Below are 15,329 nucleotides of genomic sequence, written 5' to 3'. Positions count from 1 at the left end.
ACAGAAAGTCCTGTAGGGTTCTGATCTCCGTCCTGCCAGGCCGGGGCCAGAGCCGAGAAGGCCTGGGGCCTGGTTGGGGTCAGCCTGATTTCCTTACGGCTGGGGACCTCAGCAGAATTTTCTCACAGGAGTGTCTCTCAAGAGTGTCAAGGCAGCTGGCCTGCTCAGCGTCTTCCAGGATTTCTAACTCTGGGTTGGGAACTACCTGGAGATCTGGGGAGATGGAAGGTTTGGGGAGCAGGACCTAAAAGCAGGAGGATTCCACCTTCCAGAGCAACCCCTGGGCAACTAAAGCTCCTTCCACAGAAATACAGACACCGTATATTCGCTGATTGGATTCAAACTGTGGCACGGATTCTGCATTTTATAAACGTTGCCCTTCAACAAAACAGTAGAAAGATGCCTGGCTCACTGTGCCACCTTTAATATTGCTGTTGACAAGGTCCTGTCTATAACTAAAGGTAGTGCGTAAATGCTCTACTCAAATGAGGGGTGTGGTGGATCCGTTTGGGAGCAAGCCAGCTACTGAATGATGCAAGCCAGTGTCGGCTGGAAAGCAGCCCCTGGAGGGAAGGAGACAGAAGTCCCAAGGTGGCCTCCGGAAAATCCCATAATAACACTTCACATCTACACACATTATCCTCTGCAAGTGTTCCAGTTTGGTGTCATGGTCAGAAGCAGCAGCCCCCCCCCCCCCGCCCGTTCCTCCACACACAGCCAGCTGGGTGACCTTGAACTAGTAAAAAATCCTGTAAGAGCTGTTCGTACAGAGCAGTTTTCTCTCAGAGCTCTCTCAGCCTCCCCTCCCTCACAGGATATCTGTTGGGGGGAAAGTAAGGGAAGCTGATTGTAAGCTGCTTTGAGATTCCCTCGGGTAGAGAAAGCGGCATATAAGAACCAACTCTTCTTTTTCCAAAGTATTTCCTGTTACTTCTTGTTCTAACAGACCTGCAAGGTACGCAACTGCTGACTGGGATCTCAGTGGCTGCACTAAGTTCAGACTCGATGTGACGGTTTTCTTGTGGCCACCACTGGGACCCCACTGTCATTTTGAGACAACTTATACAATACTACAAGGGAGCAATCTTAATCGGGCCTGCAGCATGGCAGACTGAGGTCCTCCCCCCCCTCCCTCCCCCCCAGGCCCCAGCAGGTCCCAAAGCAGCCTCACACAGTCACCTTGCAGCATTTTTAGATCATTAAAAAACTGGCTTGGGGGATGTCATTTGCACAACAGTCCAGCTGCTCTCTCTCACTGGCTTTATTCAGATGTTAAGCAAAATTGGCACCAGAACTGAGGGCCATTCCGCACCGGGATCCATGTAGCAAATTGTTTGCTGAACGAAATATTGACATTTTAAATAGTGGAATTCGTCGTTATGCATACCTGCCTTTGTAGTGGAATCCAGTCGCGTTTCTATCGTTTCCCACAGGGTTCCGGTCTCGGCAAAAATCGCTAGAAAGGAAGCGCTATTGCTGAGCTGTGTCCCACCCCTGGCCGTCAACCAGCCAATGGGCGGCTGTTATCATGCTCCCAAACAGCCCCTTTCCCTTTAAGGAAGGTTTAAAAAAACACACACACACACCTGTTGCAACGAATATGCGTTGATTCGTTGCAACAGAGAGACCCATCCAGCTAGCAGGTGATGTTTGAGCTGCCGTTTCATTGTTGCCACGCTCCCCCCCCGAGTGAAAAAAATCCCCCCCCTCACGGGCGCGATTTTTGGCCGAAAACAGTGTGAAAAATAAAGTGAAAATAAACCAGCAAACGAGCCTCTGCGATGCTTGTGCTTGGTGACTTTAAACAGAGGGGCTGCAGCCAGGGAAGCCACGCTGGGTAAACGAAGGCTCGCCACTGCGTTGATCTCCGCTCGCTTGGAGAAAAAAAATGGCGATCGCTTCACCAGAAGATCAGAGGAGAGAGCCAGGGGGAGGGACTTTGCAGAAACTGCAACAATGGTAACGCACAGAACTTTCCCGCTAGTGTTGCAGATTGGTTGCAGGAGTGTAGCGCTTTCCGGAGGGTGAATCCACTTTTTCGGATTTCCCTGAAAGCGCTACAACGAAGCGCTTTTTGCAGATCGGTTTCAGGAGTGTTGCAGATTGTCAACGACGTTGTGCATAATGGCAAAACTGTAGCGATTTCAATTAGTAACCATTGTGCAATTTTGGACGAATGCGGAATGGCCCTGAATGTTGCAGAACATCTGCCTGGCATAAAGTAGGGAGACCACCCAGGGCCACATTATGACTCCAGCACTTACACCTTCACAAAGAAGGGTTGTTTTTGTACCCTGCTTTTCAAGATCCAAAGGAGTCTCAAACTGGATTGCAATCACTGTCCTTTTCTTTCCCCACAACAGATGCCCTGTGAGGTAGATGGGGCAGAAAGCTCTGAGAGAACTGCTCTAAGAGGACTGTGACTCAAGGCCCAAGGTCACCTAGCTGACTGCATGTGGAGGAGGAGCAGGGAATCAAACCCGGATCTCCAGATTAGAGGCCACTGCTCTTAACTACTGCATCAAACTGGCTCTCATGGGCCCCTCCCATCATAATAGTATCAATATTTTAAAAATATTTTACTTCAGCATTTTTTCCTGTTCTGGCAAAATGTAATAGATTATTGTAAGCCCTAACACTTTATTTTGTTCTAATGTGAGGGGGGGGGAATACATTTTCTTCAACCCTAACAATTCATTTCCCTCCTCCTTATTTAAAAAAGAAAGCTTTTTCATGGGTCAAATTCAGATTTATTAATATACAGCTCCAAGCCAAATACAAAAACACTTTAAAACACAGAACAATGCTGCAGTTATCACAAAACTCAGGACAAAGCCTGTTGCATTCAGGAATACAATGGCCGCTAGATTGGGGGGGGGGTGGAGGAATTCTGCGGATGGCCTCCCCCTCCCCCCAGGACCAGGAAAGGCTGCAGCTGGAGGACCCCAGCCAGGGAACTCACCAGCAGGGGATCTGCAGCCTCTGAGCCTCAGAGAGAAGTGGGAGGAGGGGGTGGTCAGGGGTGGGGGATGGAAGGCAATTGGCTGGCTGCCGGACAGACAGACAAGCCGGTCGGAGGAGGAGGCACTCAGGGGCGGGACAGCTGCCCTGAGTGGGTGTTAAGCAGTGAGTGGCACTTAAGCCATGAGACCAGCTCCTCCTCCAAGCCCTTGCCAGAAATAGTGAGTGATACAGATACTGTAAACCAGTAAATAGTCATAAAATAGGGAATTTAAAATAACATTTTAACAGGAATAGTATTAAAAGAAGAATTAAGTTACCAGAATTCATGACGAGTCACCAGTGCTAACATATGTGGGACGTAGCTTGTAAGCTACAGCACCATATGTAGCTACCTGTTTAGAGATGTCCGTGTTTTCCCTGGAGAGAGCATTTTGAGGTTTCCTTCCTCTGATGCTTCAGGAGACCAAACCAAAAGGGGAGCAAAGAGCTTACTGTGTTGGACCACCTAAAGAAAACGTGTCCAAGGGTTTCTAATTCCCTTGACCCACAAATGCATGTTCTCTCATCCTTGGGGATCTTTTTGCAACACTGCAGAGGGGTCCAAAAGGTATGGTGGGCCCTTGGCACTGTGCCTCAAGAAGTCAGCCACAGATGATGGTGATGATAAAGTCTCCAAGGGGGCCTAAAAGTAATGAATGGTTGGCAGCCCCAACGAGATCGACAGAGCTGCCCTGCCCCATTAAGCCATGGACGAGGCAGCCCTAGGGTGTCTCTGCTCCACCGCCGGGGCTGGGTCAAGGAAGGCTCTGTTGGGAAGGAACGAGAGGGATTGCTCTGAAAACGACAATTTCCCACCTTCACTAGAAAGCGGCAACTGACTTCTAGCCAGTTTCTCCTTGCCTAGTTATGGCTTTATCATACACACCATTTCCACATGAGGAATTTGCGCCTGGACAGCCTCTGCCCCCTCCACATGACGTCGCCTGCATCGTGGGGCTGTCCAGGGGCGGGTGGGCTCAAGTTTTGCCCAGATTTGCCTTGGGAGGAGGGAAATCGCAAAAAGTGGATTTAGCACTTTTCTCTCGCATCCCATCAGTGAACAACCAGAGGCAAGCCCATATGGAGGGGGAAAGGCACAATAATCTCTGTAGCCTTGTCCTGCTCTTGCACCGCCCTCCCCTCCATTTCATGCTCTGAGTATTTTTTTTTAATGGCATGGTCCACGTTGACCGCAAAACAAAATCTTCTGTAAGAGTTCCATGATCTTTTGGGGATCAGGCAGGCAAAACGCAGCCCTGTTTCTGTTTTTTGGAGCTGGGGAATGAAAGGGGAAAGGGGGGGTTGGGCCGGTGATCAAGCAGCTCCTTCCTCCTGCTCCACCAGGCATGCATGTCCCTTGTCTTAAAGCCTTGCGTTGGCACAGAATGATGTTTGGGGCTCCAGTGTCCCAGGTGCAGCCTCTAAAAAATCCACCCAGACATAAAGTCCAAAAAAAAAAAAAACGAATCCCAATGGGGGGGGGGGGCGGGGGATGCTGTATCTTTCTGGTGTTTCTCCATAGCAACCCAGAAGTGTTATTTTTTAAAATTAAAAATGCATCTGTGTTGCGGCATTACTGCATAGCAACATGGGAGTGCCTTTTTAAAAATATAATATTTTAATTGAAAGCATTTAATTACTGTTGCAAATTAATTATTTGTATATGCCTTATTGTTACCTGCCCTGAGCCAACTGGAAGCAGCAGGAGATAAAAGTAAAGCTCTTGTTGTTGTTGTTGAGCGCTGAAGACACCCAAGAGTCCGTCATGCAGCCCAGCTCCTGAAACCGGCAGAGGCTGGGGCTGGAGCAGGAACCGACCTCAGTGTCCTTCTGAGCCTAAGGGGGAAGGGCCCCGAGGGAGCACGGAGATCCCTGCAGGAAGGGCAGGATGAAAATGTCCAGGAAGCAAAGGGAAATGTCTGTGGTCCTAGTGGGGCTGCCTCATGCAGTTGCTGAAAGGTCAGGTGATTAATTACAAAGGCGGCACCACCAAAACGGGTTTGGTCCGTGGCACTGAGACATTAGTATGTCCATGATATTGGATTTTATCTGAGGCTATGGATGTGCTAATCCTTTGGATAGTTTTAATTTAAACTGTATTATTAATAAATACTAGTATTTTCCTAATAACATTACATTCCAGTAACTTCATGTTTGTAGGGGGCCGTAATCGGCAGCTGATTGGAAATGTTTCCTGGCCTTGCCCTTTGGTTGCCAACTCAGGGGGAAAAGGGAAATGATCTGTGCAGTGAGACTTAGTAAGACCTTTGTGTCTGGCCCACGGTCACCCAGCAAGCTTCCAGGGCAGGGCGGGGAGATTTGAGCCAGCGTCTCCCAGATCCTAGTCCAGTTCACTCGCCATTACACCAGACTGGCCCCTTGGCTTCTTCCTCTCCATACCCTCCCCAAACAATCACTTCTCTGGCAACACCAAGGAGAAACCAGGAAAACAGTGCTGGCAGGGTTGACCATTTGACACAGTACCCAAAAAGCTGCACGGAAACAGGGCAAAGTTCACATAATCCTAGAGTGGGAAGGGCTCATACAGATCATCTAGTCCAGCCCCCTGCTCAAGGCAGGATCAGCCTAAAACATGTATGATAAGTATCTCTCCAGCTGCATCTTGAAGACACGGAGTGCGGGGGAGCTCAGCCCACTCCCCATTGGATTACTCTGACGGTGGAAATATTTTCCTGATATCTACCTGGTACCTTTCTACACGTAGTACTGCAGGCCCTCTCCTCTGCTGCCAGCAGGAACTGGTTCCCCCTTCCTCCAAGTGATGATATTTCAAATAATCAAAGTGAGCCAGCCTGTCCCCCTCTCAGCCTTCTCCTCACCAGACTGAACATTCCCCTCGGACTCCCTCCTAGTGCTTGGTCCTCAGGCCCCAAACCATCCTCGTCGCTCTCCTCTGCACCCTCTCCGTTTTATCCCCACCCCCCTTCTTGAAGTGAAAGGCAAACCAGGTTTTGCGTTTGCAAGTTGAGTGCTGGTTTTGCGACGGAGACAGCAAACATATAGTTTAAACACTGCAAGGTTTCCCATGTTGCTTGAGCCCTCCAGTTCCATTCCTCCTGGGCCTGAAATACTGGTTGGCCCCTGGATGTGACTCGTGGGCGCCACCTGGTGGCTCCTTCAAAAGTGCTTGTGTTTCGGTCCTCAGGTCGAGGTGGTCTTCTGGCTGCTGTCCATGCTGGCCACCCGGGACAAGGAGGAAATGTCCCGCACACTCCTGGCCATGTCAAGCTCCCAGGAGAGCTGCCTGGCCATGCGGAAGTCGGGCTGCCTGCCGCTGCTGATCCAGATCCTCCACGACGCTGACCGGGAACCAGGGACAACGGAGAGCCCCAGCAGCCAGGAAGGAGCGGGCAAAGACTGCCGCATGCGGGCCAATGCTGCCCTCCACAACATCATCTTCTCCCAGCCCGACGAGGGGCAAGCCAAGAAGGAGATGCGGGTGCTGCACGTCTTGGAACAAATCCGGTCCTACACAGAGACCTGCTGGGACTGGCTCAAAATGCAGTCTGAGGAAGGGGCAAAGACCCCCGAGGGGGGCCAAGGTAGAGGGCCCCTCTCCTGAGCTTGGAGGCTCCCTCCTGTTCTCCTTGCACAGCAATGGGGGGGGGGTGGGAGTCGTCTACTGGGGTCTCTGGTAATGAGGGCACAGATAATGTCTGTGCCTGGAAAGTGACCCCTCTGAGATGGCTTGGCAGCCTCCATATTGTCAGCACCGCCATTCCAGGTGACCAGAAGGTGGTGCTTTGGCTCTCCAGCTACCAGGAAGCAGGTGGCACACACCCCTAATAGGACCTCATGTTGACTTGCCTCTCAAGGGCAGACACAGTTGTTGATAACTTAATTCCTTGCAGAACTTGTCTGCTGGCCTGCAGCTGATGATGAACTCCTGGGGGGGGGGGGCATAATCGCTGGGCTCTTTTCCCAGGCCCATGGATGCTGTTCACTCCCCCCACACACACTTTTCTCCCCACAGGTCCTGTCCCCATTGAGCCACAGATCTGCCAAGCTACTTGTGCTATTATGAAGCTCTCATTCGACGAGGAGTACCGCCGTGCCATGAATGAGCTGGGTACGCTGTCTTCAGGGAAGGGCTGTGGGCTGAGGAGATCGAGAAGGTCAGAAAGCAGGCGTCAGGAAAGACACGGCTGAGCTGCTGCTGGTCAGAGTAGATGATACGCAACTAGGAAGGCCTGCAGCCTTCCCAGACAGGAAGCACGTGGAGACATATTTATGGGGAGGGCCCATGGCTCAGATAGAGTGGGCGGCATATGCGAGGTCAGCCCCCAGAAGACCACACTGTGTCAAGAGACCGACAGCTGGACTCTTTTTATCAAGGGAGCAGGTAGGAGTGGGATGAAGGATTCCACAACACCTTTCTGGTGTAACCTTTTGGGTAAGGGTAACTTGTTGGCTGGCATATCAATATATCTAATTCTCAGTATCACGAAATCTGTAGATACTTACGTCCAGAAACCAGGGCCATTCATAAACAAGACAAATCTTTATCCAAACTTGAGATAAGTCCTAGATTTGCAGAAAAATCTTAAAAACAAAAAACAAAAAAGGAAAGCTAAAGATGGGAGGCAATTAAAGGGAGGTCGGCTGAGGAGTGGGTGGGAAGGAGGCCGGAAAAGGGGAAGAGGCTATTGGGGCTTTCAGGGAGGGAAGGAGGAAATTGTGGTGGGGGCGGGGGGGTGTCTGCCACATGTTACAATTAAAAATCCATATTTATTCAAATATTCATGCCACCAAAACAAATTATGGGATTAAATAATGTTGAAAACAGAGTGATAAAGGGATGGGTCAGAGCAGGAAAACTTGAAGCTGCATCAGGCTAACTGGATGCCCTAGTTCAGTCTCGCCTCTCCCCCCAAGGCACCAAATCTTTTGAACATCTTCTAAATAGCCACACACATCTTATAAAATTTTTAGAAGTGGAAACTTTTAGCACGGAGGATGCTGGTGACTTCACAGACACTGCCACACGAGGGAAACACTCGGGATCTCCTCTGCTTCTCTCCCCAGGTGGGCTTCAGGCCATTGCAGAGCTGCTACAGGTCGACTACGAGATGCACAGAATGACAAGTGACCCTCTGAACCTGGCCCTCAGGCGCTACACCGGCATGGTCCTGACCAACCTCAGCTTTGGAGACGTGGTCAACAAGGTGCAGCATTTGGGGGCGGATCTTGACAAGGCAGTGGAACTAAAAGGGTGGTGGTGGGGAAGGTACTGAGACCTATCGGCCTACCATTACCACTGAGGGGTAAAGCTATGATGCTTTTTTGAGCTTCCAGCGTACCCATAAACCTGTAGTACCACATACCACCCCAGGGGGGATGGTCCAGCATAATGACAAAGAGAGGGTGCTGTAAACCAGGAGATATCCCTCCAGTCTTGAGTTCAAATCCTGTGATGCAAGCAAACCTACTGGCTCCTCAAACCTCCTACATATGGTTGAGGTCAGTCTAATCACCTTGGTGTCAGGGACCCTAAGCAAATTTTGCTAGCTTGATCTTAATGCCTTTTGTACAGGGCTGTACAGGGAGCGGCGGTCCCGCAAGTACGTTAGTCCCTGACTGGTTAGGGCTTTAAAGGACATGACCAAAATCTTCAATCTGATGTGGTCTCCAATCTGGAGCCAGTGCAACTGGGAGATTACTGGTTGTATACGTGCCCTCCTCCGTTGCATCCATGTAAGGACTTGCACGCCTGCATTCCGGTCCAGTTGGAGTTTCCGGAGTAGCTTCGAGGGTAGCCCCACGTAGAGCGAGTTGCAATAGTCTAGTCTGGAGGTGACGGGAGGGTGCCAATTGTTGCACCTGGCAGAGATGGTGGAAAGCCAAGCATGCAACACTTGTGACCTGGGCCTTCCTAGACAAGGAGGCCGCCTGAACTCAGGCTCTTGAGGGCTCCCAACAATGTTAAAGAGTCTCTATTATTATTATTATTGTTGTTGTTGTTGTTATATAAGAGAAATAAGACGGACTTCATCCACTTGTTTGTTTAACGCTGGTTTCCAGTGTGAGAAAGGATGCCCAGGGAATTAACACTGTCACAAATTTTCTGCACAATAAAATCAGAGTCCAGTAGCACCTTTAAGACCAACAAAGCACCTGCACCCAAAAGCTCACGCCTTGATGGTCTTAAAGGTGTTGGTCTTTGTTGGTCTTAAAGGTGCTACTGGACTCTGATTTTATTGTGCTACTTCAGACCAACAGGGCTACTCATTTGGACAAGGTCGAAAATATCTAACTGATCATCCCTACCACTTCATTCTACAGTTCCTTTCATGAAACCAGGTCAGCAATAGAAATGGAATCCAAACTAGTCTTCTCCCACAAAAAGGATCTAACTTGTCCCTCAATAACATCATTTTCTGGCCTTTCATCCTCTAAAATATGAAATCAGTTCAAGGTTTAAACTTCAAAAGTTTTTAAAAATGTGCCTAACTTGCTTTGTATGGAAGTAGGAGAATGAATAGGATCGAAAGGAGGTAGCAATCAGCAGCTGGCCATCCCAGAGCCAAATCCAGCCCATAGGAATGTTTCCTGGCCTTGGGTTGGCCCTTCCTGGGTTGGCCCTTTGGCTGCCAACCCAGGGGGGAAAATTATCTGTGTGGTGGGACTTAGTAAAACCTTTGTGTCTGGCCCACGGTCACCCAGCAAGCTTCCAGGGCAGGGAGGGTAGATTTGAGCCAGCGTCTCCCAGATCCTAGCCCAGTTCACTCACCATTACATCAGACTGGCCCCTTGGCCTCTTCCCCTCCATACACTCCCCAAACTATCCGCTATCTAGTAAAAGCAAGGAGAAACCAGTGCTTGCAAGGTTGACCATTGGACACATTACCCAAAAAGCTGCACTGAAACAGGCCAAAGTTCACAGAATCCTAGAGTGAGAAGGGTAATGCAGGTCATCTAGCCCACCCCCCTGCTCAAGGCAGGATCAGCCTAAAACATGCATGATAAGTATCTGTCCAGACGCAGCTTGAAGACACCCGGTGAGGGGGAGCTCCCCACCTCCTTAGGCAGCCCATTCCACTGCTGAACTAGATTCACAGGATCCTAGAGTGGGAAGGGACCACAAAGGCCATCTAGTCCCACCCCCTGCTCAGTGCAGGATCAGCCTCATCATCCAGGAGAAGGATCTGTCCAGCCGCTGCTTGAAGATGGCCAGTGAGGGGGAGCTCCCCACCCCCTTAGGCAGCCTCTTCCACTGCTGAACTAGACTCCTAGAATCCTAGAGTGGGAAGGGGCCATGTTGGCCATCTAGTCCACCCCCTGCTCAGTGCAGGATCAGCCCTAAGCATCCTAAAGCATCCAAGAAAAGTGTGTATCCAACCTTTGCTTGAAGACTGCCAGGGAGGGGGAGCTCCCCACCTCCTTAGGCAGCCTCTTCCCCTGCTGAACTAGACTCCTAGAATCCTAGAGTGGGAAGGGGCCATGCTGGCCATCTAGTCCACCCCCTGCTCAGTGCAGGATCAGCCTCAAGCATCCAGGAGAAGGATCTGTCCAGCCGCTGCTTGAAGGCGGCCAGTGAGGGGGAGCTCCCCACCTCCTTAGGCAGCCCCTTCCACTGCTGAACTAGATTCACAGGATCCTAGAGTGGGAAGGGACCACAAAGGCCATCTAGTCCCACCCCCTGCTCAGTGCAGGATCAGCCTCATCATCCAGGAGAAGGATCTGTCCAGCCGCTGCTTGAAGATGGCCAGTGAGGGGGAGCTCCCCACCCCCTTAGGCAGCCCCTTCCACTGCTGAACTAGACTCCTAGAATCGTAGAGTGGGAAGGGGCCATGCAGGCCATCTAGTCCCACCCCCTGCTCAGTGCAGGATCAGCCTCAAGCATCCAGGAGAAGGATCTGTCCAGCCGCTGCTTGAAGGCGGCCAGTGAGGGGGAGCTCCCCACCTCCTTAGGCAGCCCCTTCCACTGCTGAACTAGATTCACAGGATCCTAGAGTGGGAAGGGACCACAAAGGCCATCTAGTCCCACCCCCTGCTCAGTGCAGGATCAGCCTCATCATCCAGGAGAAGGATCTGTCCAGCCGCTGCTTGAAGATGGCCAGTGAGGGGGAGCTCCCCACCCCCTTAGGCAGCCCCTTCCACTGCTGAACTAGACTCCTAGAATCGTAGAGTGGGAAGGGGCCATGCAGGCCATCTAGTCCCACCCCCTGCTCAGTGCAGGATCAGCCTCAAGCATCCAGGAGAAGGATCTGTCCAGCCGCTGCTTGAAGAAGGCCAGTGAGGGGGAGCTCCCCACCTCCTTAGAGAGCCCCTTCCACTGCTGAATTACTCTGTGAATTCCCCCCCCCCCCCGGCTATCTAGCCATTATTGTTCTCCACATAGTTTAAAGACATGACTGCAGGTCCTCTCCTCTGCTCCCAACAGGAACCGCTTCCTGCCCTCCTCTAAGTGACAATCTTTCAAAGACTTAAGGACAGCCGTTGTGTCCCCTCCCCACCTCCTCTCCTCCAGGCTGAACTTTCCCCAGTGCCTCAGCTTTTCCTCCGAGGGCTTGGTCATCCTCATCCCTGTCCTCTCCACAGTCTCAGTTTTGTACCCGTCTTTTTTGAAACGAAGCCTTCAGAATTGCACGCAAGATTCCAACTCCCACCTCCTCTCTTTCCTGCACCTGCTGGACAGACATTTTCTCTTCACGTGGATGTTCAGTGTAGCTGATCGGATTGCAATCAATGGCCTGTCCTGCCCAAATTCCCTTTTGAAAAGAGCTAGGTTGGGGGTGGGGACCTGCGAAGCGCCCGTCCTTGGGCGGTCCCAGCCAGGGGTATGGGCCTTGCGACTTCTCCCTCCCTTCTTGCCTCCACCTTGCCTCTTCTTCCCTTCTGCCAGGCGACCTTATGTTCCCGCAGGAGATGCATGCAAGCGATGGTGGCACAGTTGGCGGCCGACAACGAAGAGCTACACCAGGTAAAGCAGCAGCGTGTCTTCCGTAGGGCCGCCTTCCTCCGGAAGGTTTGGGAGGGTAGACGCTATGGCAGGGGTGGCCCTCCAGATGTCCATGGGCTGAAATTCCCAATTCCCCTCCCCTTTTCCAGGTGGTCTCCAGCATCCTACGGAACCTCTCCTGGCGAGCTGATATGAACAGCAAGAAAGTCTTGAGGGAGGTGGGCAGCGTGACGGCTCTTGTGCAGTGTGCCTTACGGGCCACAAAGGTCAGTGGGGGGCAGGGGCAGGGGCAGAAGCTGCTTCCATTCTCGCCACCTTCTTCCTCTCTCTCCCTTATCCTTTCTCTTTTGCACCTTTCTCCAGTTAATGCACTTTCCAAACTGAGACTGTCCCCTTGCTCCTGCTGAGGTACACTGTCTCTGAACATGGAGGTTCCATTGAACCATTGTGCCCTGTCCATTTATTTATTCACATTTTCCTCTTTCCAAAGCTGTGCACAGGGGGGGGGGTGCGGTTAACCCCCCACCCCCCAAAAAAGATTAAATAAAAGAAAATGCAAGCAACTACCCACTGAATCAATGAAAACCTATTAACAAGGATGCTTGATATAGAAACATAATGGAAAAAATGTAAAAATTAGTGAGAAAACACTAATAAGAAATTTCCCAGAGGTCCTGGAAGGTAGTGTAACATCCTCCCCTCAGGCATCCTGTGCACAGGCCGACCTCTTTCATATATCTAGTCTACAGATTTGAACTGGTTCAGAAGAAGAGCTGTGTTTATACCCCACTTTTCCTTTGAATGTCAAAGTGGTTTACAGTTACTTTCCCTTCCCCACAACAGACACCTTGTGAGTTGGGGCTGAGAGAGATCTGAGAGAAATTAATCTGGGAGAACAGCTCTAACAGGACTGTGACTGGCCCAAGGTCACTCAGCTGGCTGCATATGGAGGAGAAGCGGGGAATGAAACCCAGCTCAGCAAATTAGAGACTGCAACTCTTAACAAAGAATCGCAGCAGCCTCCACAAATCACACTTGCCAGTGAAAGTGGTGCAAAAGCAGTCTGGCCTGTGAATGTGCAGGTGCCCCTCTAGCCCTGGGGTCCCCAGGAGCACCTTTAGAATTCTGCGACAGGAGGGTGGGTGACCAGATCGCCAGGCAGTGAACTCATGCATCGCTCGAAATAAGTCTTAAACAAATTGGGCAGACAGTCTGGATAACAGGAAGCCTTTTCAAATCCACCTATTTAAAAAATAATAAATAATAAATAAAGGAATAAGTCTTTCTTTTTGTAGCCTGCCATTCCCTTAAGGCTCAGGGCAGGTAACATCAGCCAGTGATAACATTAAACCCTGAAATCATATTTTACATTAAAAACACATTTCAGTACCCCAACCCCTCTGCCCACTTGTGGAGTACTGAGGAAAGTACCATTTTGAGCAGGTGTGATGCTCTGGTGAATATTTTCTCAGGGGAGGCCGGACAATCAACCACAGAGCTGGAAGGATGGCTCTGCAGAACTGCTTAACGCTCCACAATACGCTGATCTCAGTTGGCAGAGCATTGCTCCCACAGGCACCACGCCAACGACCCCTGGTCTAGTCCACTCCTCTGCCCCCTTGTCTCAGATAGGTCATTCATTCATTCATTCATTCATTCATTCATTCATTCATTCATTCATTCATTCATGGTTATGTCTGCTAGGAATCCACCCTGAAGAGCGTGCTGAGCGCCCTGTGGAACCTGTCCGCTCACAGCACCGAGAACAAGGCGGCCATTTGCAAGGTGGAGGGCGCCCTCGGCTTCCTCGTGAGTACACTCACCTACAAGTGCCAGAGCAACTCCCTAGCCATCATCGAGAGTGGAGGGGGGATCCTGAGGAACGTCTCCAGCCTCGTCGCCACCAGAGAAGACTACAGGTGAGAGACTTGGGCCTTCGCTCCTCTCAGCCTTGGGACGTTCTTTTGGGGAGATTGTATTTCACAAAACACCTTACAGTCACCATTATCTCTTTCCTTCCTTCCTTCCTTCCTTCCTTCCTTCCTTCCTTCCTTCCTTCCTTCCTTCCTTCCTTCCTTCCTTCCTTCCTTCCTTCCTTCCTTCCTTCCTTCCTTCCTTCCTTCCTTCCTTCCTTCCTTCCTTCCTTCCTTCCTTCCTTCCTTCTTTCCTGCCTGCCTGCCTGCCTGCCTGCCTGCCTGCCTGCCTGCCTGCCTGCCACCTCCTTCCGCCCTCCCTCCAGCCTCTGGCTACCTTCCTCCCTCCCTCCCTCCCTCCCTCCCTCCCTCCCTGCCTGCCTGCCTGCCTGCCTGCCTGCCTGCCTGCCTGCCTGCCTGCCGCCTCCTTCTGCCTTCCCTCCAGGCTCTGGCCTTCCTCCCTCCCTCCCTCCCTCCCTCCCTCAGGTCTCCTTCCGCCCTCCCTCTGGCATCTGGCCTCTGGCCTCCTTCCGCCCTCCCTCCCTCCGGCCTCTGACCACCTTCCTCCCTCCCTCCTTCCCTCCCTCCTCCCTCTGGCCTCCTTCCTTCCTGCCTGCCTGAATTTATACCCCACCCTTTTCTGGAGGCTCAGGACAGCTTATAGAAAGGTTTTAAACACATGATGAAATTAAATTGTACTTTAGGTTTTAAAATTCTAAAATTAATAATTAAAATTAAATAATTACGAGGAAGCTTAGATGGCTGCTAAACTTGGGGGGGGGATATGGACTTCTTAGGGTGTTTGTCTGAAGGGAGACCAACAAATTTCTAGGCCTCAACGATCTTACAATTCCATCTTACAGCCCCTGCAGAACTGGTTACGGTCCTGCAGGGCCCTTTCTTGTTGGTAGAATATTCCACTAGGCTGTGGCCAGGAATAAAGAGACTGAAGCCAATTTCACCCCTTTGGGGCCAGAAACCCTGAACAAGGTTCTTAGCCCTGTTTGGAGGGCATAGTGGAAGAGCATCCCACAGACACAATGGTCTCAGACCATTTAGGGCAGCCTTTCTGAACTTTTTTAACACTGGATCCCCTGAAACATTCTTGAGGCTTCGAGAAACCCCAGGAGTGGGGTGCTCATGCAGAATAGGGTTGGGAAGCAGAGCTGTGGACATGCCACTCGGGGGCCTTTCCCTCCCCAACCCCCCAGGACCATCACTGGCCATTTGGGGAGGGGGGGAGGGTCTACATGACCACATATAGTCATATCACGCAATAAATGTTTAACACAATTTAAAATATATTAAAAAGTTAATGAATTCCCACCCATTCAGGAGCCCTTCATGAAACCCTGGTTGAGAAAGCCTATTTAAAGGTTAACACCAAAACCTTGAATCTGGTCTCCAATCAGAGAGAGCAAGTGACATTTGTGATCCGGGCCTCCGTATGCAGGGAGGCATCCAGAATCACACCCAGGCACTGGGCAGTG

At 51.0% G+C, this 15,329-nt stretch overlaps 1 protein-coding gene across 5 annotated transcripts in view; it reads left to right on the top strand.

Annotated features, from left to right (window-relative positions):
* Positions 1-15,329, top strand: part of APC2 (APC regulator of Wnt signaling pathway 2) — an 88,904-nt gene that overhangs the window by 60,096 nt on the left and 13,479 nt on the right. For all 5 annotated transcript variants that reach the window (XM_077331412.1, XM_077331414.1, XM_077331415.1 and 2 more), the window contains exons 9-14: positions 6,170-6,566; positions 6,998-7,093; positions 8,050-8,189; positions 11,870-11,947; positions 12,076-12,192; positions 13,631-13,845. In XM_077331412.1, the coding sequence (XP_077187527.1) occupies positions 6,170-6,566; positions 6,998-7,093; positions 8,050-8,189; positions 11,870-11,947; positions 12,076-12,192; positions 13,631-13,845 (1,043 nt within the window). The remainder of the gene's footprint in view (positions 1-6,169; positions 6,567-6,997; positions 7,094-8,049; positions 8,190-11,869; positions 11,948-12,075; positions 12,193-13,630; positions 13,846-15,329) is intronic.

Source organism: Paroedura picta, chromosome 4 (assembly GCF_049243985.1).
Source record: "Paroedura picta isolate Pp20150507F chromosome 4, Ppicta_v3.0, whole genome shotgun sequence".
In the NCBI taxonomy this organism is placed as follows: domain Eukaryota; kingdom Metazoa; phylum Chordata; class Lepidosauria; order Squamata; family Gekkonidae; genus Paroedura; species Paroedura picta.
The sequence above is the reverse complement of the archived record's forward strand: the minus strand, read 5'-3'. Positions and strand labels throughout refer to the sequence as shown.